We start from the raw sequence: 26,777 nt of genomic DNA on the forward strand, positions 1-26,777 counted from the left end.
CAATGCGGCTGGCAACCCCATGGGAGCGCGCACCTGAAAACACAGTGTGTGCACACTTATCTGACAATGCGGCTGGCAACCCCATGGGAGCGCGCACCTGACAACAGTGTGTGCACACTTATCTGACAATGCGGCTGGCAACCCCATGGGAGCGCGCACCTGACAACACAGTGTGCACACACTTATCTGACAATGCGGCTGACAACCCCATGGGAGCGCGCACCGGACAACATAGTGTGTGCACACTTATAGATTTTAACGATTTGTCGTTATGATCCGTTGGAATCTGGCAAATCGTTTAAAAAACCGCTAAGTGTGTACTCAGCTTTACTATAGTCACTTCTGTTCGCCATCCATCCAGATCCCAGAGACCATTGTGCCCCACACAATGCGTGTCATGCTACGCAACCATCCAACAAGAAGCTCAGTACTATTACTAATCTACTGTATGCTACCCAGTAACCTGCTCCTGATCCCATATATAGTGTTCCCTCTAGCTCCGGCGGCAGGCAGGGCGCCGGAGCTAGAGAGGGCAATGTTGTGCACGCGCCGAAGGTGCGCGTGCGCCCGAAAAGGGGGCGTGGTTATGAAAAGGGGGCGTGTCTATAAGACGCGTCCCCTTTTCGTCATACTTGGGGGCGTGCCCGGCGCTTACGGACATGCCGGGCAGCCCCCAAGCGCTGCAGAAAGGGAGAATAGACGCCGGGTGCATGCGCCCGGTGTCTATTCTCCGGCGGTGACCGGGTCACCACATGTTTGTCCACCCGCGGGACACTGCGTCCCGCGGGTGAGAACGGCTCCCGCAGGCTGTTAGGGCAGGGCGCTTTTTGCCCTCCTCCTGGAGGGCAGGGTGCTTTTTGCCCTCCAGAAGGAGGGCAGGGCGCTGCGCCCCGCTAAAACAGCCTAGCGGGAACACTACATATATACGTTGTTATTATTATTATTATTATTATTATGTATAACGTATGCTACCCAGTAACCTGCTCCTGATCCCATATATACGTTGTTATTATTATTATTATTATTATTATTATTATTATTATTATGTATAACGTATGCTACCCAGTAACCGGCTCCTGATCCCATATATACGTTGTTATTATTATTATTATTATTATTATTATTATGTATAACGTATGCTACCCAGTAACCTGCTCCTGATCCCATATATACGTTGTTATTATTATTATTATTATTATTATTATTATTATTATGTATAACGTATGCTACCCAGTAACCTGCTCCTGATCCCATATATACGTTGTTATTATTATTATTATTATTATTATTATTATTATTATTATTATGTATAACGTATGCTACCCAGTAACCTGCTCCTGATCCCATATATACGTTGTTATTATTATTATTATTATTATTATTATTATTATTATTATTATGTATAACGTATGCTACCCAGTAACCTGCTCCTGATCCCATATATACGTTGTTATTATTATTATTATTATTATTATTATTATTATGTATAACGTATGCTACCCAGTAACCTGCTCCTGATCCCATATATACATTATTATTATTATTATTATTATTATTATGTATAACGTATGCTACCCAGTAACCAGCTCCTGATCCCATATATACGTTGTTATTATTGTTATTATGTATAACGTATGCTACCCAGTAACCTGCTCATGATCCCATATATACGTTATTATTATTATTATTATTATTATGTATAACGTATGCTACCCAGTAACCTGCTCCTGATCCCATATATACGTTGTTATTATTATTATTATTATTATTATTATGTATAACGTATGCTACCCAGTAACCTGCTCATGATCCCATATATACGTTATTATTATTATTATTATTATGTATAACGTATGCTACCCAGTAACCTGCTCCTGATCCCATATATACGTTGTTATTATTGTTATTATGTATAACGTATGCTACCCAGTAACCTGCTCATGATCCCATATATACGTTATTATTATTATTATTATTATTATTTTATTTATAACGTATGCTACCCAGTAACCTGCTCCTGATCCCATATATACATTATTATTATTATTATTATTATTATTATTATTATTATTATTATTATGTATAACGTATGCTACCCAGTAACCTGCTCCTGATCCCATATATACATTATTATTATTATTATTATTATTACTATTATTATTATTATTATTATGTATAACGTATACTACCCAGGAACCTGCTCCTGATCCCATATATATATTATTATTATTATTATTATTATTTATAACGTATGCTACCCAGTAACCTGCTCCTGATCCCATATATACATTATTATTATTATTATTATTATTATGTATAACGTATGCTACCCAGTAACCTGCTCCTGATCCCATATATACGTTATTATTATTATGTATAACGTATGCTACCCAGTAACCTGCTCCTGATCCCATATATACATTATTATTATTATTATTATTATTATTATTATTATGTATAACGTATGCTACCCAGTAACCTGCTCCTGATCCCATATATACATTTTTATTATTATGTATAACGTATGCTACCCAGTAACCTGCTTCTGATCCCATATATACATTATTATTATTATGTATAACGTATGCTACCCAGTAACCTGCTCCTGATCCCATATATACATTATTATTATGTATAACGTATGCTACCCAGTAACCTGCTCCTGATCCCATACATACATTATTATTATTATTATTATTATTATTATTATTTATAATGTATGCTACTCAGTAACCTGCTCCTGATCCCATATATACATTATTATTATTATTATTATTATTATTATTATTATTATGTATAACGTATGCTACCCAGTAACCTGCTTCTGATCCCATATATACATTATTATTATTATGTATAACGTATGCTACCCAGTAACCTGCTCCTGATCCCATATATACATTATTATTATGTATAACGTATGCTACCCAGTAACCTGCTCCTGATCCCATACATACATTATTATTATTATTATTATTATTATTATTATTATTTATAATGTATGCTACTCAGTAACCTGCTCCTGATCCCATATATACATTATTATTATTATTATTATTATTATTATGTATAACGTATGCTACCCAGTAACCTGCTTCTGATCCCATATATACATTATTATTATTATGTATAACGTATGCTACCCAGTAACCTGCTCCTGATCCCATATATACATTATTATTATGTATAACGTATGCTACCCAGTAACCTGCTCCTGATCCCATACATACATTATTATTATTATTATTATTATTATTATTATTATTATTATTATTTATTATTATGCATAACGTATGCTATCCAGTAACCTGCTCCTGATCCCATATATACATTATTATTATGTATAACGTATGCTACCCAGTAACCTGCTCCTGATCCCATTTATTTATTATTATTTTTATTATTATTATGTATAACGTATGCTACCCAGTAACTTGCTCCTGATCCCATATATACATTATTATTATTATTATTTATAATGTATACCACCCAGTAACCTGCTCCTGATCCCATATATACATTATTATTATGTATAACGTATGCTACCCAGTAACCTGCTCCTGATCCCATATATACATTATTATTATGTATAACGTATGCTACCCAGTAACCTGCTCCTGATCCCATTTATTTATTATTATTTTTATTATTATTATGTATAACGTATGCTACCCAGTAACTTGCTCCTGATCCCATATATACATTATTATTATTATTATTATTTATAATGTATACCACCCAGTAACCTGCTCCTGATCCCATATATACATTATTATTATGTATAACGTATGCTACCCAGTAACCTGCTCCTGATCCCATATATACATTATTATTATGTATAACGTATGCTACCCAGTAACCTGCTCCTGATCCCATATATATATTATTATTATTATGTATACCATATGCTACCCAGTAACCTGCTCTTGATCTCATTATTATTATTATTATTATTATTATTATTATGTATAACGTATACTATAGCACCAGCTGTCATTTATAATGGGGGCACAGGCAGTAAATCACAAAGACTGAGTATCACTATCAACAGACAATCCGATAAAAGTCGACTTTATGATTTTGTTTGTCACACAGGAGCCTATTCATCGGCACAAAAATAACGGATTTAAGGACATTTTCCTTAGTTACCGTTATTTTAGTATTCATTAACACAGGAGATATCACTGATAATAAATAAATTTATATATACATATATATATAGATAGAGCGAGAGAGAGAGATATAATGATATCCCTGATATCTCCTGGGTAAGTCCGCCTGCGTTAATTTCCACACTCCACATACATTAGTACATTAGTCTGGGGAGAATACAATAATCGGATTGTCTGTTGATAGTGATATTCAGTCTTTTTGAATTACTGCTTGTTCCCCCATTCTATATGACAGCTGAGTATGCTGATGCTATAGTATACGTTATACATAATAAAGGGTGTTTCAAATGTACATGTGTTACGGGCCGATATCTAATTGCAGGGGATGTCTATCATGTGTTACGGGCCGATATCTAATTGCAGGGGATGTTTACCATGTGTTATGGCCCGATATCTAATTGCAGGGGATGTAAACCATGTGTTACGGGCCGATATCTAATTGCAGGGGATGTATATCATGTGTTACGGGCCGATATCTAATTGCAGGGGATGTATAGCATCATCCCTGTTCTGGAAAAAGTCTAATATTAGGGGCAACCCAACATGCAATTCAAATTATGTAGTATATCAAATTGTCTGTCCACGTGGTCTAAAATAAAACGCAACGATTATTCAGACAGTGAATGGCACCGCGTCAGGCCTGTGATTACAGTGGCACCGCGTCAGGCCTGTGATTACAGCGGCACTGCATCAGGCCTGTGACTACAGCGGCACCGCATCGGCCTGTGACTACAGCTGCCTCTTCCTCTCAACTGCAGTAACTGGCTGCGCGACCCCATGGGTTACCTGACGGTCAATGATACTCAGATTATCCGATGCTGTATTGGACAACGCAGCTCAGATAAGTAATGCACAGGAGAGGCGTGATGTCTCCTGCTGCACTACCATATCTGCAAGGGTCGCTGCCTGCGTGCAGCTTTGCTATGGCAATCCTTGCTGAATCAGGCCCTCAGTCCTCAGGGCACCGTATCAGTCCATGTGTTAATTAGAGATGTGCACCGACCCCCCCTATTTTTGGTTTTGGATCTGGATCTCCCCTGGTTTTGGATCTGGATTGGTTTTGCCAAAACCTCACCTCCGTATTTTTGGTTTCATGTTTTTGTTTAGGATCTGGATTTTTTCTTAGAAAATAAAAAAAAAACAGCTAAAATCACATAAAATGTGCCTTTTTTTGTTCCTACAGTATTAATAACCTCAATAACATTTATTTCCACTCGTTTCCAGTCAATTTTGGTTACCTCACAGCTCACAATATTAATTTTTTTTCATCTAGTTAAAGGGCCAAAAGGCTGTATCCAGCTAACTGGCTCAAAACTGATTGATGTAATTATTAATAGAGTTGAGGAGTATGCAAAGATGATGGTTGGGATACCCTTGAGGATTGAAGGCATGGGCCTTCACAGTGTACAAGGAAGTTGATGGCCTTGTATTATCATGATGACTGCTGGCGGCAGCTACATGTGGTTCTTGGCCTTGCCCTCCTGTCATGTGCTTCAAGACTGCAGAAAATATGGAGGGCTGTCCGTGTCACAAGCACCAATAGTGTAGCCAAGGTGCGGTTACAAAATTCACACACATGCAGTCGTGTGCACACAGAAAATAATATACAAAAGACAATCTGTGCTCTGGGTCCAGAACTTGGGCCCAGAGCACAGATTGGTGACGACTGGAGTCGGACAGCACTAGGTTGCGTTGCTGTATCTTGTGTGGCTAAGCCTAACACACACACACACACACACACACACACACATACACACACATACACACACATACACACACACACACACACACACACACACACAGACAATTATTTATTAGACAAAAAAAAGAAAAAAAATGTAAAAAAAATTTCAGCTCCAGAACTTTGGACCCAGAGCACAGATTGATGACGACTGGAGTTGGGCAGCACTAGGTTGCGTTGCTGACTTGCTGTAGTTTGTGCGGCTAAGCCTAACACGCACACAGACAAATATATATATTACACAGAAAAATACACTTTATTTGGGTCCAGAACTTGGGCCCAGATGGACGCAGCAGACAGCACAGCACCAGCCAAGATGGACACAGCAGACAGCACAGTTGGCAGCAACAGCCCAGATGGATCATCAGCAACAGCCCAGATGGACGCAGCAGACAGCACAGCACCAGCCCAGATGGACGCAGCAGACAGCACAGCACCAGCCCAGATGGACGCAGCAGACAGCACAGCACCAGCCCAGATGGACGCAGCAGACAGCACAGCACCAGCCCAGATGGATGCAGCAGACAGCACAGTTGGCAGCAACAGCCCAGATGGATCATCAGCAACAGCCCAGATGGATCATCAGCAACAGCCCAGATGGACAGAGCAGACAGCACAACACCAGCCCAGAATGGATCAGCACCAGCCCAGGACACAGCAGACAGAACAGCACATCACCTCTCACCAGCCCTACACTACCCACCCTCTCTGTTCAGTCTCCAAAGCCGGAGTGAAATGGCGCCCGCCGCGTCCCTTATATATAGAGATGAAAACTCGCGAGCTGCCTCGATGTCAGAGATCTGAGTAAGGCGGGAACATCTTAGCCGGCTTGGATCCGACTCGGATCCCCTTAGTTCGGGTGGGTTCGGATCTCTTAGATCCAAACCCGGTCATCTCTAGTTTTAATGATATCCATGCTTGACCACAGGTGACTTAATACATAATTTCCATATCTGAGGTACTAATTATCGGAATTTGATGGTGTTACTATACGCCACTCTGAGGTGGCGTATAGCGGGTTACACTTACCTGCTGTCAGCGTGGGCAGGTCCTCCGCCGGCTCCCTGCATCACTCTGACCCATCACTCTGGACTAAAGGACCTTCCAAATATGGCGCTTTGTCCAGGATGCTTGATGCCTCAAGTAAGATGGCCGCTGTAACCCGGAAGTGAGGAAACGGGAGAACACTCTGATATGCAAAATAGAGGTGAACTTGACCCGGAAGTAATTGAGAAGATGGGTATATAAGGCCGACATTTCACAGTCTGAACCACATTTGCCTTGAGGAAGAGAGCAGTGACTCTTGAAACGCGTTGGACTGTGGTGCAGACTGAAAGGTTTGAAGGGTGGATGTTCCAGGGATTACCCCGACCATAAAGGTATCAAATTGGAGCTTCCGGAGGCCACCAGATTGAGCCTTTATTTGCCTGCATGCAAGGGGAAACCCGGTAATTACCCACCTTATAAACCTGCACTTTTATGATATAGATGAACTGGAGTTCATATATTTTTTAAAGAATATTTTTTCAGTTTGATGTTTGGATTCTGTTACGAACCATTGTTGTATGTTCTTATTAAAATTGTCGTGTTTAAAACATACTACACTATAGTCCCTATCCCTTTGATTATGTTTTTTATGGCACTGGACTTATAAGGGAGGAAGAAGGATTCAGAGACGTGAATGATCCAGACCATATTATTAAGGGAAGTATTTTGATGACATATGATACTCACTTTTTTGTTTATATCAGCGCATTCTAGTCTGCAAAATTTTTTTTAGTTTATGTTACAGAATGCATTTATGTTCTATATACACCTTATACACACAGAATGCATTTATGTTCTATATACACCTTATACACACAGAATGCATTTATGTTCTATATACACCTTATACACACAGAATGCATTTATGTTCTATATACACCTTATACACACAGAATGCATTTATGTTCTATATACACCTTATACACACAGAATGCATTTATGTTCTATATACACCTTATACACACAGAATGCATTTATGTTCTATATACACCTTATACACACAGAATGCATTTATGTTCTATATACACCTTATATACACAGAATGTATTTATGTTCTATATACACCTTATACACACAGAATGCATTTATGTTCTATATACACCTTATACACACAGAATGCATTTATGTTCTATATACACCTTATACACACAGAATGTATTTATGTTCTATATACACCTTATACACACAGAATGCATTTATGTTCTATATACACCTTATACACACAGAATGCATTTATGTTCTATATACACCTTATACACACAGAATGCATTTATGTTCTATATACACCTTATACACACAGAATGCATTTATGTTCTATATACACCTTATATACACAGAATGCATTTATGTTCTATATACACCTTATACACACAGAATGCATTTATGTTCTATATACACCTTATACACACAGAATGCATTTATGTTCTATATACACCTTATATACACAGAATGTATTTATGTTCTATATACACCTTATACACACAGAATGCATTTATGTTCTATATACACCTTATACACACAGAATGCATTTATGTTCTATATACACCTTATACACACAGAATGTATTTATGTTCTATATACACCTTATACACACAGAATGCATTTATGTTCTATATACACCTTATACACACAGAATGCATTTATGTTCTATATACACCTTATACACACAGAATGCATTTATGTTCTATATACACCTTATACACACAGAATGCATTTATGTTCTATATACACCTTATATACACAGAATGCATTTATGTTCTATATACACCTTATACACACAGAATGCATTTATGTTCTATATACACCTTATATACACAGAATGTATTTATGTTCTATATACACCTTATATACACAGAATGTATTTATGTTCTATATACACCTTATACACACAGAATGCATTTATGTTCTATATACACCTTATACACACAGAATGCATTTATGTTCTATATACACCTTATACACACAGAATGTATTTATGTTCTATATACACCTTATACACACAGAATGCATTTATGTTCTATATACACCTTATACACACAGAATGCATTTATGTTCTATATACACCTTATACACACAGAATGCATTTATGTTCTATATACACCTTATACACACAGAATGCATTTATGTTCTATATACACCTTATATACACAGAATGCATTTATGTTCTATATACACCTTATACACACAGAATGCATTTATGTTCTATATACACCTTATATACACAGAATGTATTTATGTTCTATATACACCTTATATACACAGAATGTATTTATGTTCTATATACACCTTATACACACAGAATGCATTTATGATCTATATACACCTTATACACACAGAATGCATTTATGTTCTATATATACCTTATACACAGAATGTATTTATGTTCTATATACACCTTATATACACAGAATGCATTTATGTTCTATATACACCTTATACACACAGAATGCATTTATGTTCTATATATACCTTATACACAGAATGTATTTATGTTCTATATACACCTTATATACACAGAATGTATTTATGTTCTATATACACCTTATACACACAGAATGCATTTATGTTCTATATACACCTTATACACACAGAATGCATTTATGTTCTATATACACCTTATACACACAGAATGCATTTATGTTCTATATACACCTTATACACACAGAATGTATTTATGATCTATATATACCTTATACACACAGAATGCATTTATGTTCTATATACACCTTATACACACAGAATGCATTTATGTTCTATATACACCTTATACACACAGAATGCATTTATGTTCTATATACACCTTATACACACAGAATGCATTTATGTTCTATATACACCTTATACACACAGAATGCATTTATGTTCTATATACACCTTATACACACAGAATGCATTTATGTTCTATATACACCTTATACACACAGAATGTATTTATGATCTATATATACCTTATACACACAGAATGCATTTATGTTCTATATACACCTTATACACACAGAATGTATTTATGTTCTATATACACCTTATACACACAGAATGTATTTATGATCTATATACACCTTATACACACAGAATGCATTTATGTTCTATATACACCTTATACACACAGAATGCATTTATGTTCTATATACACCTTATACACACAGAATGCATTTATGTTCTATATACACCTTATACACACAGAATGCATTTATGTTCTATATATACCTTATACACAGAATGTATTTATGTTCTATATACACCTTATATACACAGAATGTATTTATGTTCTATATACACCTTATACACACAGAATGCATTTATGTTCTATATACACCTTATACACACAGAATGCATTTATGTGCTATATACACCTTATACACACAGAATGCATTTATGTTCTATATACACCTTATACACACAGAATGTATTTATGTTCTATATACACCTTATATACACAGAATGCATTTATGTTCTATATACACCTTATACACACAGAATGCATTTATGTTCTATATACACCTTATACACACAGAATGCATTTATGTTCTATATACACCTTATACACACAGAATGCATTTATGTTCTATATACACCTTATATACACAGAATGCATTTATGTTCTATATACACCTTATACACACAGAATGCATTTATGTTCTATATACACCTTATATACACAGAATGTATTTATGTTCTATATACACCTTATACACACAGAATGCATTTATGTTCTATATACACCTTATACACACAGAATGCATTTATGTTCTATATACACCTTATACACACAGAATGCATTTATGTTCTATATACACCTTATATACACAGAATGCATTTATGTTCTATATACACCTTATACACACAGAATGCATTTATGTTCTATATACACCTTATATACACAGAATGTATTTATGTTCTATATACACCTTATATACACAGAATGTATTTATGTTCTATATACACCTTATACACACAGAATGCATTTATGATCTATATACACCTTATACACACAGAATGCATTTATGTTCTATATATACCTTATACACAGAATGTATTTATGTTCTATATACACCTTATATACACAGAATGCATTTATGTTCTATATACACCTTATACACACAGAATGCATTTATGTTCTATATACACCTTATACACACAGAATGCATTTATGTTCTATATACACCTTATACACACAGAATGCATTTATGTTCTATATACACCTTATACACACAGAATGTATTTATGTTCTATATACACCTTATACACACAGAATGTATTTATGTTCTATATACACCTTATACACACAGAATGCATTTATGTTCTATATACACCTTATACACAGAATGTATTTATGTTCTATATACACCTTATATACACAGAATGTATTTATGTTCTATATACACCTTATACACACAGAATGCATTTATGTTCTATATACACCTTATACACACAGAATGCGTTTATGTTCTATATACACCTTATACACACAGAATGCATTTATGTTCTATATACACCTTATACACACAGAATGCATTTATGTTCTATATACACCTTATACACACAGAATGCGTTTATGTTCTATATACACCTTATATACACAGAATGCGTTTATGTTCTATATACACCTTATACACACAGAATGCATTTATGTTCTATATACACCTTATATACACAGAATGTATTTATGTTCTATATACACCTTATACACACAGAATGCATTTATGTTCTATATATACCTTATACACACAGAATGTATTTATGTTCTATATACACCTTATATACACAGAATGCATTTATGTTCTATATATACCTTATACACACAGAATGTATTTATGTTCTATATACACCTTATACACACAGAATGCATTTATGTTCTATATATACCTTATACACAGAATGTATTTATGTTCTATATACACCTTATATACACAGAATGTATTTATGTTCTATATACACCTTATACACACAGAATGCATTTATGTTCTATATATACCTTATACACACAGAATGCATTTATGTTCTATATACACCTTATACACACAGAATGCATTTATGTGCTATATACACCTTATACACACAGAATGCATTTATGTTCTATATACACCTTATACACACAGAATGTATTTATGTTCTATATACACCTTATATACACAGAATGCATTTATGATCTATATACACCTTATACACACAGAATGCATTTATGTTCTATATACACCTTATACACACAGAATGCATTTATGTTCTATATATACCTTATACACAGAATGTATTTATGTTCTATATACACCTTATATACACAGAATGTATTTATGTTCTATATACACCTTATACACACAGAATGCATTTATGTTCTATATACACCTTATACACACAGAATGCATTTATGTGCTATATACACCTTATACACACAGAATGCATTTATGTTCTATATACACCTTATACACACAGAATGTATTTATGTTCTATATACACCTTATACACACAGAATGTATTTATGTTCTATATACACCTTATATACACAGAATGCATTTATGTTCTATATACACCTTATACACACAGAATGCATTTATGTTCTATATACACCTTATACACACAGAATGCATTTATGTTCTATATACACCTTATACACACAGAATGCATTTATGTTCTATATACACCTTATACACACAGAATGTATTTATGTTCTATATACACCTTATACACACAGAATGTATTTATGTTCTATATACACCTTATACACACAGAATGCATTTATGTTCTATATACACCTTATACACAGAATGTATTTATGTTCTATATACACCTTATATACACAGAATGTATTTATGTTCTATATACACCTTATACACACAGAATGCATTTATGTTCTATATACACCTTATACACACAGAATGCGTTTATGTTCTATATACACCTTATACACACAGAATGCGTTTATGTTCTATATACACCTTATACACACAGAATGCATTTATGTTCTATATACACCTTATACACACAGAATGCGTTTATGTTCTATATACACCTTATATACACAGAATGCATTTATGTTCTATATACACCTTATACACACAGAATGCATTTATGTTCTATATACACCTTATATACACAGAATGTATTTATGTTCTATATACACCTTATACACACAGAATGCATTTATGTTCTATATATACCTTATACACACAGAATGTATTTATGTTCTATATACACCTTATATACACAGAATGCATTTATGTTCTATATATACCTTATACACACAGAATGTATTTATGTTCTATATACACCTTATACACACAGAATGCATTTATGTTCTATATATACCTTATACACAGAATGTATTTATGTTCTATATACACCTTATATACACAGAATGTATTTATGTTCTATATACACCTTATACACACAGAATGCATTTATGTTCTATATATACCTTATACACACAGAATGCATTTATGTTCTATATACACCTTATACACACAGAATGCATTTATGTGCTATATACACCTTATACACACAGAATGCATTTATGTTCTATATACACCTTATACACACAGAATGTATTTATGTTCTATATACACCTTATATACACAGAATGCATTTATGATCTATATACACCTTATACACACAGAATGCATTTATGTTCTATATACACCTTATACACACAGAATGCATTTATGTTCTATATATACCTTATACACAGAATGTATTTATGTTCTATATACACCTTATATACACAGAATGTATTTATGTTCTATATACACCTTATACACACAGAATGCATTTATGTTCTATATACACCTTATACACACAGAATGCATTTATGTGCTATATACACCTTATACACACAGAATGCATTTATGTTCTATATACACCTTATATACACAGAATGCATTTATGTTCTATATACACCTTATACACACAGAATGTATTTATGTTCTATATACACCTTATACACACAGAATGTATTTATGTTCTATATACACCTTATATACACAGAATGCATTTATGTTCTATATACACCTTATACACACAGAATGCATTTATGTTCTATATACACCTTATACACACAGAATGCATTTATGTTCTATATACACCTTATATACACAGAATGTATTTATGTTCTATATACACCTTATATACACAGAATGTATTTATGTTCTATATACACCTTATATACACAGAATGTATTTATGTTCTATATACACCTTATACACACAGAATGCATTTATGTTCTATATACACCTTATACACACAGAATGTATTTATGTTCTATATACACCTTATACACACAGAATGCATTTATGATCTATATACACCTTATACACACAGAATGCATTTATGTTCTATATATACCTTATACACAGAATGTATTTATGTTCTATATACACCTTATATACACAGAATGCATTTATGTTCTATATACACCTTATACACACAGAATGCATTTATGTTCTATATATACCTTATACACAGAATGTATTTATGTTCTATATACACCTTATATACACAGAATGTATTTATGTTCTATATACACCTTATACACACAGAATGCATTTATGTTCTATATACACCTTATACACACAGAATGCGTTTATGTTCTATATACACCTTATATACACAGAATGTATTTATGTTCTATATACACCTTATACACACAGAATGCGTTTATGTTCTATATATACCTTATACACACAGAATGCATTTATGTTCTATATACACCTTATACACACAGAATGCATTTATGTTCTATATACACCTTATACACACAGAATGCGTTTATGTTCTATATACACCTTATACACACAGAATGCATTTATGTTCTATATACACCTTATATACACAGAATGCATTTATGTTCTATATATACCTTATACACACAGAATGCATTTATGTTCTATATATACCTTATACACAGAATGTATTTATGTTCTATATACACCTTATATACACAGAATGTATTTATGTTCTATATACACCTTATACACACAGAATGCATTTATGTTCTATATACACCTTATACACACAGAATGCATTTATGTGCTATATACACCTTATACACACAGAATGCATTTATGTGCTATATACACCTTATACACACAGAATGCATTTATGTTCTATATATACCTTATACACACAGAATGCATTTATGTTCTATATACACCTTATACACACAGAATGTATTTATGTTCTATATACACCTTATATACACAGAATGTATTTATGTTCTATATACACCTTATACACACAGAATGCATTTATGTTCTATATATACCTTATATACACAGAATGCATTTATGTTCTATATACACCTTATACACACAGAATGCATTTATGTTCTATATACACCTTATACACACAGAATGCATTTATGTTCTATATATACCTTATACACACAGAATGCATTTATGTTCTATATACACCTTATACACACAGAATGTATTTATGTTCTATATACACCTTATATACACAGAATGTATTTATGTTCTATATACACCTTATACACACAGAATGCATTTATGTTCTATATACACCTTATACACACAGAATGCATTTATGTTCTATATATACCTTATACACACAGAATGCATTTATGTTCTATATACACCTTATACACACAGAATGTATTTATGTTCTATATACACCTTATACACACAGAATGTATTTATGTTCTATATACACCTTATACACACAGAATGCATTTATGTTCTATATACACCTTATACACAGAATGTATTTATGTTCTATATACACCTTATACACACAGAATGCATTTATGTTCTATATACACCTTATACACACAGAATGCATTTATGTGCTATATACACCTTATACACACAGAATGCATTTATGTGCTATATACACCTTATACACACAGAATGCATGTATGTTCTATATACACCTTATACACACAGAATGCGTTTATGTTCTATATACACCTTATACACACAGAATGCATTTATGTTCTATATACACCTTATACACACAGAATGCATTTATGTTCTATATACACCTTATACACACAGAATGCATTTATGTTCTATATACACCTTATATACACAGAATGTATTTATGTTCTATATACACCTTATACACACAGAATGCATTTATGATCTATATACACCTTATACACACAGAATGCATTTATGTTCTATATACACCTTATACACACAGAATGCATTTATGTTCTATATACACCTTATATACACAGAATGTATTTATGTTCTATATACACCTTATACACAGAATGTATTTATGTTCTATATACACCTTATATACACAGAATGTATTTATGTTCTATATACACCTTATACACACAGAATGCATTTATGTTCTATATACACCTTATACACACAGAATGCATTTATGTTCTATATACACCTTATATACACAGAATGTATTTATGTGCTATATACACCTTATACACACAGAATGCATTTATGTTCTATATACACCTTATACACACAGAATGCATTTATGTTCTATATATACCTTATACACACAGAATGCATTTATGTTCTATATACACCTTATACACACAGAATGTATTTATGTTCTATATACACCTTATATACACAGAATGTATTTATGTTCTATATACACCTTATACACACAGAATGCATTTATGTTCTATATATACCTTATATACACAGAATGCATTTATGTTCTATATACACCTTATACACACAGAATGCATTTATGTGCTATATACACCTTATACACACAGAATGCATTTATGTGCTATATACACCTTATACACACAGAATGCATTTATGTTCTATATACACCTTATACACACAGAATGCATTTATGTTCTATATACACCTTATATACACAGAATGCATTTATGTTCTATATACACCTTATACACACAGAATGCATTTATGTTCTATATACACCTTATACACACAGAATGCATTTATGTTCTATATACACCTTATATACACAGAATGTATTTATGTTCTATATACACCTTATATACACAGAATGTATTTATGTTCTATATACACCTTATACACACAGAATGCATTTATGATCTATATACACCTTATACACACAGAATGCATTTATGTTCTATATACACCTTATACACACAGAATGCATTTATGTTCTATATATACCTTATACACAGAATGTATTTATGTTCTATATACACCTTATATACACAGAATGTATTTATGTTCTATATACACCTTATACACACAGAATGCATTTATGTTCTATATACACCTTATACACACAGAATGCATTTATGTGCTATATACACCTTATACACACAGAATGCATTTATGTTCTATATACACCTTATACACACAGAATGCATTTATGTTCTATATACACCTTATACACACAGAATGCATTTATGTTCTATATACACCTTATACACACAGAATGCATTTATGTTCTATATATACCTTATACACACAGAATGCATTTATGTTCTATATACACCTTATACACACAGAATGTATTTATGTTCTATATACACCTTATATACACAGAATGTATTTATGTTCTATATACACCTTATACACACAGAATGCATTTATGTTCTATATATACCTTATATACACAGAATGCATTTATGTTCTATATACACCTTATACACACAGAATGCATTTATGTTCTATATACACCTTATACACACAGAATGCATTTATGTTCTATATACACCTTATACACACAGAATGCATTTATGTTCTATATACACCTTATATACACAGAATGTATTTATGTTCTATATACACCTTATATACACAGAATGCATTTATGTTCTATATACACCTTATATACACAGAATGCATTTATGTTCTATATACACCTTATACACACAGAATGCATTTATGTTCTATATACACCTTATACACACAGAATGCAGGTCATTTTATACAATATTTTTAATAATTTTGTGCTTTAAACAAAGTTTGTGTACATTTAATCATCAGAAAGCAAAGGTTTCACTTTTTCAGTCATGATAAAAATATTCCGTATTTTGGAATATTTGGATATGGGAGACTCAACCTGTATATGAAATCCATTCAGGACATTCTATAAAAAGGATCTTTTAGAAGTGTCACTAGAACTTTAATACAGTAAGGTATTAACTGTACTGCAACATATTCACCTACATTATAGAATCATTGTAATAAATATTAACTTTCAATTATTTGAAAGAACACAGGCACCAATTTGTTTAGTACCGTGTGGAATCAGGATATATAGGCCATCTTTCAGGCCCCTGCTGAGATTTAGTTTACTGTTTGGATATTTAATATGTACATGTGAATGTTTTTTTAGGATATGTGTGTTTTGCATTTTTATTGTGATTGTGATTAAAATAGGTTATTAATCCTTATTGCCTTGTGTCTGATAAAGTGCCACCTCACATCATTTATTTGTCCTAAAAAAGGGGGTACATTCTGATTCCCCTCAAATAAAACATAAGAAAACAGTATCTCATAAACGCTTTGCACATCCAGAAAATTCATTCATGCTGGTCTCATATTGTAGGTAAGTGTCCAAACAGTGGGTCAGGGCCTGACCAGAAAATCCATAAATCGTCAGACATCAGGACCATTGTAATCTAAATTATTCTGTGAGAACCTACTGTAGTATGTACCATTATCAGGTTCTGATTGCGAGGGATGCCCGGGTATAAACTGGTAACATCGGCACTAATTAGCCAGCAATTTTCTGGTAATGACGGAATACTTCCCAAATTTATTTAATAGTGTAGTTGTACCTAGCAAAAAATTTTTTAGGATTTTGTTATACACGGTTGTAATAGTGAATCTAAAATTCTAAATACATTGAAACAAGCTGGAATACTGATCCTCTATCTGTTACAAGCCGCCTTCCTGGTGGCTGATTGTATGTATGTATTTTGGGATTTGTATATGGTACAGTACTATTGGGTGTTATGGAATAAGTGCCTTAGACATCTCTGCGTCTGTAAGATTCTCCTGTAATTGTTGCTTGGACATACTGTAGTAGTTGGATCTCTTGGGAGGATTTTATATACTTTTGTGTCATTCAGTTGTCTCTGTATCTCTAGTTTGTAATCCTTATGATCTTGAATGACAATTGCGCCTCCTTTGTCCGCAGATCGGAATACAATTGATTGATCACCGGCCAAATACATTTTTTAAGGCTTTTCTTTCTGTGTCTGTTGAATTAGATTGGACTGGTGATTGTCCAGATAGTCAGTATTCCCTTCTGTAACATGCGTATAAACGTTTCTATTGATGGATTATTAGATTGTGGTTCAAATGTTGATGATTTGAGAATTTTGATCCATCACAAGGCCTAAATGGGATGACATCCCATTTTCAATGAGTGTAGTTGTATAGTGGCTGTTATAATAGTAAGTGGAGCCTGTAAGGTGGCATCATCTGAACTGGGTACTGCAATGTGGTATAATATGACCTGGAAGACACTATAATGTTTCATAAAATTAACAGGGGCACTGTAAAGTGGCATATTATGAACTGGAAGCACTATAGTATGGCATAATATGAACAGGGTAAACTGTAATATGGCAGAATATGAACTGGAGGCACTATAGTATGGCATAATATGAACAGGGTACACTGTAATATGGCAGAATATGAACCGGAGGCACTATAGTATGGCATAATATGAACAGGGGACACTGTAATGTGGCATAATATGAACTGGAGGCACTATAGTATGGCATAATATGAACAGGGTAAACTGTAATATTGCAGAATATGAACTGGAGGCACTATAGTATGGCATAATATGAACAGGGTACACTGTAATATGGCAGAATATGAACTGGAGGCACTATAGTATGGCATAATATGAACAGGGTACACTAATGTGGCACAATATGAACTGGACGTACTATCGTATGGCATAATATGAATTGGAGGCACTATAGTATGGCATAATATGAAAAGGGTACACTGTAATGTGGCAGAATATGGACTGGACGCACTATTATATGGCATAATATGAACTGGAGGCACTATAGTATGGCATAATATGAACAGCAGACACTAATGTGGCATAATAGGAACTGAGGGCACATTAATGTGGCATAATTTTAACTGGGAGCATTGTGATGTGGCATAATATAAATTGGGGCATTAATTTGTTGCACTGTATGGCATGTGGGCACTACAGTGTGGCATAATATGAAATGAGAGCATTACAATGTGGCATAAAATGAACTAGTGGCATAATATGAACTGGATGCACTACAATGTGGCATTATGATCTGAGTACACTTCATTGTGACATAATATGTACTGGGAACACTGTAGGGCATAATGTGAATTGAGTGCTCTGTGTGGCATAATGTATACTGGCAACACTACAATGTGCCATATTGAAAACTAGAGCACTACTAAGAGACATAAAAAGAGCTAAAGCCCTAATATGGGACATAAAAGGAACATTACTATGGGGCACAAAATGAACTGGTGGTGAGAAAGGAGTCTCTAGAAGCATTCGGACAGGGGACCTTTCAAAATGTTGCTAAATGTTGTATATATTATATGAAAGGTTGCCCTCTTTCATCCTATAATGCTATTTGTTGCTGTAGGTCCTGGCGGACGTATCACGTATGGTGGGGTCACTGGTGATGAGTTCTCACTTGATGCTGAGACTGGAATACTAACCACCAAACGGCCACTTGACCGAGAGCTGAAGCAGATGTATAAGCTGACAGGTGAATACAGACTATACGTGACCTGATGCTACCACTAAATCTCACACATACACTCCATACTGACATGTACATAGTGACTACATACTCCATCATGTATTGCAGTATACGCTCGGGACGGAGGCTCACCACTGCGTGTGTCTGAGATCAGGGTACACATCACAGTCGCTGATGAAAATGACAATACTCCTAAGTTTGAGAGTGACAATGTGTTCCTAGAAGTCCCTGAAAACCAGGAGCCCAGTACTCTATGTGTTCTCAGTGCTTGGGACCCAGACACTGGCAGCAATGGGCATCTGAATTACCTGCTGATAGGTAAGTGATCATTTCAGTTCTAGACACGTTACATATCACACATGAACTATTGCATGTTGGAAACACACCAAGTACAGGTAGTCCGCCCACCATGGGCACAGTAGCTGCTGATCTTTTCCATGATGCCATATTGGCACGGACGGACCTGTGTTGTGCAGTCACAGACCTCATTTTGTTCTGTTTCCATAGATGGTGACCCATCGCATGACTTCTCTCTAGATTCAAAGTCTGGAGTACTGTCAACATCTAGAGCTTTGGACCGGGAGTCTGTGTCCGAGTACCGACTGACAGTGTTAGCCCACGATTCTGCCACGCCATCTCTAAGTGCCACCACAATTGTCACCGTCTCGCTGCTAGATCTCAATGACAATGCTCCTGCCTTCACTGCAACCGCCTTCAATGCAGAGGTTCCAGAAGATACCCCTGTCGGTAGTACAGTCCTGCAGCTGACTGCCCAAGACCCTGACCACGGTCCCAATGGTCGGATTACATTTCATCTCTCTAATGGTACGCAGGGAGCCTTCCATATAGACCTTCTAACAGGACATATCACAACTGCCATTCAACTTGACCGTGAACGTCGAGCTGCTTATAACTTCCTGGCGTGGGTCATGGATTCTGACCCCTGTGGGCCACGTAGTGCAGAAGCCTCTGTGACCATAATAGTAAAGGATGTAAATGATAATCCTCCTGCATTTTTGCGCAGTCCATTTCATCTCAATCTATCCCGAAACACCCCTCTAAAGCGGACATTGGCTGCAATGAGAGCAGAAGACAAGGATGCTGGTGCCAATGCCTCCATTTTATATCGGTTGGCCCCACATTCGTCAAAAGGAGGATTTTCAGTGGACCCCTATACCGGTGAGGTGCGTCTACTAGAACCACTGGAAGAGATGGGCCCACGAGAGCGCACAGTTTTTGTACAGGCGTCGGACCTGGGAGAACAGCCACTATCCACCAATGCTGTTCTGGTCATCCATCTGCGGGACGAGGCATCACGGGGTCCACGTTTCCCACGAGATGCCATTGAGTTCAGCTTGTCTGAAAATTGCCAACAAGGTAAATAAATGAACCCCCTGCTGTGGTGGGACAATGGGTTAGAGCAATTAACAGTCTGAGTTTAAGTATTTATTAGAAGTCATTAAAACACCTGTTTCTGCGCCCACTAGTGTTGTATTTATCATTTACATAAACCTGCATTGTACCTTTATAATAATTTCCATTCCAGGTAAAATGTTTAGTGGAGGGCAACTAGGGATGGAGTCAGTAACCTCAATTTACACCAGAACAATTATGTCTGATGCCATCACTGTCACCATTACTCTCTCCAGTCTAATACCATCACTGCCCCTTCTCTAATACCATCACTGCCCCTTCTCTAATACCATCACTGCCCCTTCTCTGATACCATCACTGCCCCTTCTCTGATACCATCACTGCCCCTTCTCTGATACCATCACTGCCCCTTCTCTGATACCATCACTGTCCCCTCTCTGATACCATCACTGTCCATAGCTATCTACAGTACTGTATGTTTTTACCATGTTGTGTTCCTCCAACAGGATCGATGGTTGGGGCAGTGAGGGCTACTCACACTGGTGGCTCCTCTGGGAAGATCAGCTACAGCTTCCTGAGCGGAAATGAAAATGCAGCTTTCAACATCAACCCAAGTACAGGTACCATCTTCCTCTTTAGGGAGCCAACATTCCATAGTATATTAATAATACAGGCACTCACAGCTATATTCATACCTCAGGTACTCACAGTAATATCCATACCTCAGGTCCTACAGTGATACTCATACTACACATATTCACAGTGTATCTCTGTATACCTACCTATGTATTCCTATTATATGTACACACCCTAAAATTCATACTACGGGTTGGTTCTGAAAATACAGAAACCTTCACTGATCTCACTGACTGGTGAGGGCTTCTGTGTGACTCGGGCCTTTTAATGCTAGTAGCACACACATACACACACTCGCTCGCACACGCACACTCTCACACTCGCTCACACCCTGAGACACTCACACACACTCGCACACACACGCACACTCTCACACTCGCTCACACACTCTCACACTCGCTCACACACTGAGACACACTCGCTCACACACACACGCGCACACACACACTCGCACACACACACTCGCACACACTCACACACGCTCACACACTCGCTCACACACACTCACATGCGCGCTCACACACTCGCACACACTCACACTCGCTTACACACGCTCACACACTCGCTCACACACACTCACATGCGCGCTCACACACTCTCTCACACACTCGCTCAATGTACAGTAAAAGCCTCCTACTCACAAGATTGCAGGATATTATATTTGGCGAGTTTGTGAGACCTTTAAATGTGCGAGAAGCCCTCACAGAAAACTCAGATCCTATCACATCTCACCTTATATATCATTCCCAGCAACACTCACACTGCACCTTCTCCCAGCAACACTCACACTGCACATTCTCCCAGCAACACTCACACTGCACATTCTCCAAGCAACACTCACACTGCACATTCTCCAAGCAACACTCACACTGCACATTCTCCCAGCAACACTCACACTACACCTTCTTCCAGCAACAGTCACACTGCACCTTCTCCCAGCAACACTCACACTACATATTCTCCCAGCAACACTCACACTGCACCTTCTCCCAGCAACACTCACACTGCACATTCTCCCAGCAACACTCACACTACATATTCTCCCAGCAACACTCACACTGCACATTCTCCCAGCAACACTCACACTACACCTTCTCCCAGCAACACTCACACTACACCTTCTCCCAGCAACACTCACACTGCACATTCTCCCAGCAACACTCACACTGCACCTCCTCCCAGCAACACTCACACTGCACCTCCTCCCAGCAACACTCACACTGCACCTCCTCCCAGCAACACTCACACTGCACATTCTCCCAGCAACACTCACACTGCACCTTCTCCCAGCAACACTCACACTGCACCTTCTCCCAGCAACACTCACACTATACCTACTCTGTGACAGTCACACTATACACCTACTCTCAGTGACGTCACACTATACCTACTCACGGTGACGTCACACACATATATATTATATATATATATATATATATATATTATTTTTATTTTTTTTTCTCTATATCTGCAACTATATTCATACTACACATACAGCGTCCATGACCATAGCATCGGATTATCTGCCTCCTCCTCGGCCGGCTGGGTGACCATGGGGTAATTGCAGTTCAGGAAAAGAGGTCAAGAAATTTTCATCATCTGACGGAAGTCCTGGCCTCTTCCCTCCCCCCCAATGGTGGTGACACGCCAGCAGTTTTGGTAAACGGAAGCCATTGCCACCCCCTCCCCACCCAGAAACGGCAGCAGACTGTCAATCATTCACAGTCTGCTGCCGCTCTGCACTCAGTGACGCAGGAGCCGTACTGTACATGCGCTGGTTCCCGACCATCAGAGTCTGCAATCAGCAGTGCGCTGACCCCTGCGTCTGCATTCGGACCCCTCCTCTCTTACACCACCCTTATACTACTTGTACACACAGGGATAATAGTGTGTGTGTATATATATATATATATATATATATATATAATATATAATGGACATGTGGAATCTCTGACGCTGCTCCCTCCCCCCAGGGCAGATCACAGTCTGGAACCCGGCATTGTTGGACTATGAACAAAACTCCCGACACAAACTGGTTGTTCAGGGAGAGACAACACAATATTACACATTTACCACCGTCACCATCCTCCTGCAGGACGCCAATGACAATGCGCCACGCTTCCAGCTTCCGCACTATACTGCTTACATCAGAGAGGCACAGGCTGATGGGAGTCGCATCATACAGGTAAGCAGCCAATCACACGGTAGGGGAAATAAAGGAACGTGACCTAATCTGTAATCACAAAACTGCTTATAATCACCGTGAGCAACGTATAGCGTTACTAGAGCAACATACAACGACCATTATCCTGAGCCGGTAATCAGACAGCGGGTAAGGGCTCTGAGCCAGTAATCAGACAGTGGGTAAGGGCTCTCAGCCAGTTATCAGACAGCGGGTAAGGGCTCTGAGCCAGTAATCAGACAGCGGGTAAGGGCTGTGAGCCAGTAATCAGACAGCGGGTAAGGGCTCTGAGCCAGTAATCAGACAGCGGGTAAGGGCTCTGAGCCAGTAATCAGACAGCGGGTAAGGGCTGTGAGCCAGTAATCAGACAGCGGGTAAGGGCTGTGAGCCAGTAATCAGACAGCGGGTAAGGGCTCTGAGTAATCAGACAGCGGGTAAGGGCTGTGAGCCAGTAATCAGACAGTGGGTAAGGGCTGTGAGCCAGTAATCAGACAGCAGGTGAGGGCTGTGAGCCAGTAATCAGACAGCGGGTAAGGGCTCTGAGCCAGTAATCAGACAGCGGGTAAGGGCTCTGAGCCAGTAATCAGACAGCAGGTAAGGGCTCTGAGCCAGTAATCAGACAGCGGGTAAGGGCTCTGAGTAATCAGACAGTGGGTAAGGGCTCTGAGTAATCAGACAGCGGGTAAGGGCTCTGAGCCAGTAATCAGACAGCGGGTAAGGGCTCTGAGCCAGTAATCAGACAGCGGGTAAGGGCTCTGAGCCAGTAATCAGACAGCGGGTAAGGGCTCTGAGCCAGTAATCAGACAGCGGGTAAGGGCTCTGAGCCAGTAATCAAACAGCGGGTAAGGGCTCTGAGCCAGTAATCAGACAGCGGGTAAGGTCTCTGAGCTAGTAATCAGACAGCGGGTAAGGTCTCTGAGCCAGTAATCAGACAGCGGGTAAGGGCTGTGAGGCAATAATCAGACAGCGGGTAAGGGCTGTGAGCCAGTAATCATACAGCGGATAAGGGCTCTGAGCCAGTAATCAGACAGCGGGTAAGGGCTGTGAGCCAGTAATCAGACAGCGGGTAAGGGCTGTGAGCCAGTAATCAGACAGCGGGTGAGGGCCGTGAGACAGTAATTAGCAGGTGAGGGCCGTGAGGCAGTAAGTAGCAGGTGAGGGCCGTGAGGCAGTAATTAGCAGGTGAGGGCTGTGAGCCAGTAATCAGACAGCGGGTGAGAGCTCTGAGGCAGTAATTAGCAGGTGAGAGCTCTGAGGCAGTAATTAGGTGAGGGCTGTGAGGCAGTAATTAGCAGGTGAGGGCTCTGAAGCAGTAATTAGCAGGTGAGGGCTCTGAGGCAGTAATTAGCAGGTGAGGGCTCTGAGGCAGTAATTAGCAGGTGAGGGCTGTGAGGCAGTAATTAGCAGGTGAGGGCTGTGAGGCAGTAATTAGCAGGTGAGGGCTGTGAGGCAGTAATTAGCAGGTGAGGGCTGTGAGGCAGTAATTAGCGGGTGAGGGCTGTGAGGCAGTAATTAGCAGGTGAGGGCTGTGAGGCAGTAATTAGCAGGTGAGGGCACTGAGGCAGTAATTAGCAGGTGAGGGCTCTGAGGCAGTAATTAGCAGGTGAGGGCTCTGAGCCAGTAATCAGACAGCGGGTGAGAGCTCTGAGGCAGTAATTAGGTGAGGACTGTGAGGCAGTAATTAGCAGGTGAGGGCTCTGAGTCAGTAATTAGCGGGTGAGGGCTGTGAGGCAGTAATTAGCAGGTGAGAGCTGTGAGGCAGTAATTAGCAGGTGAGGGCACTGAGGCAGTAATTAGCAGGTGAGGGCTCTGAGGCAGTAATTAGCAGGTGAGGGCTGTGAGGCAGTAATTAGCAGGTGAGGGCTGTGAGGCAGTAATTAGCAGGTGAGGGCTCTGAGGCAGTAATTAGGTGAGGACTGTGAGGCAGTAATTAGTAGGTGAGGGCTCTGAGTCAGT

General features: G+C 37.3%; 1 protein-coding gene across 1 annotated transcript in view; it reads left to right on the top strand.

The window, feature by feature from the left end:
• The window catches only part of LOC148436146 (protocadherin-16-like), a gene marked incomplete at both ends in the record, with an annotated part of 191,250 nt that overhangs the window by 143,937 nt on the left and 20,536 nt on the right, over positions 1 to 26,777 (top strand). The window contains 5 exons of the mRNA XM_088465269.1: positions 20,510 to 20,635; positions 20,738 to 20,947; positions 21,137 to 22,006; positions 22,510 to 22,623; positions 24,613 to 24,824. Coding sequence (XP_088321395.1) covers positions 20,510 to 20,635; positions 20,738 to 20,947; positions 21,137 to 22,006; positions 22,510 to 22,623; positions 24,613 to 24,824 — 1,532 coding nt within the window. The remainder of the gene's footprint in view (positions 1 to 20,509; positions 20,636 to 20,737; positions 20,948 to 21,136; positions 22,007 to 22,509; positions 22,624 to 24,612; positions 24,825 to 26,777) is intronic.

The sequence above is a fragment of the Taudactylus pleione genome, unplaced genomic scaffold, assembly GCF_031769625.1.
Source record: "Taudactylus pleione unplaced genomic scaffold, aTauple2 ptg001947l, whole genome shotgun sequence".
NCBI lineage: Eukaryota > Metazoa > Chordata > Amphibia > Anura > Myobatrachidae > Taudactylus > Taudactylus pleione.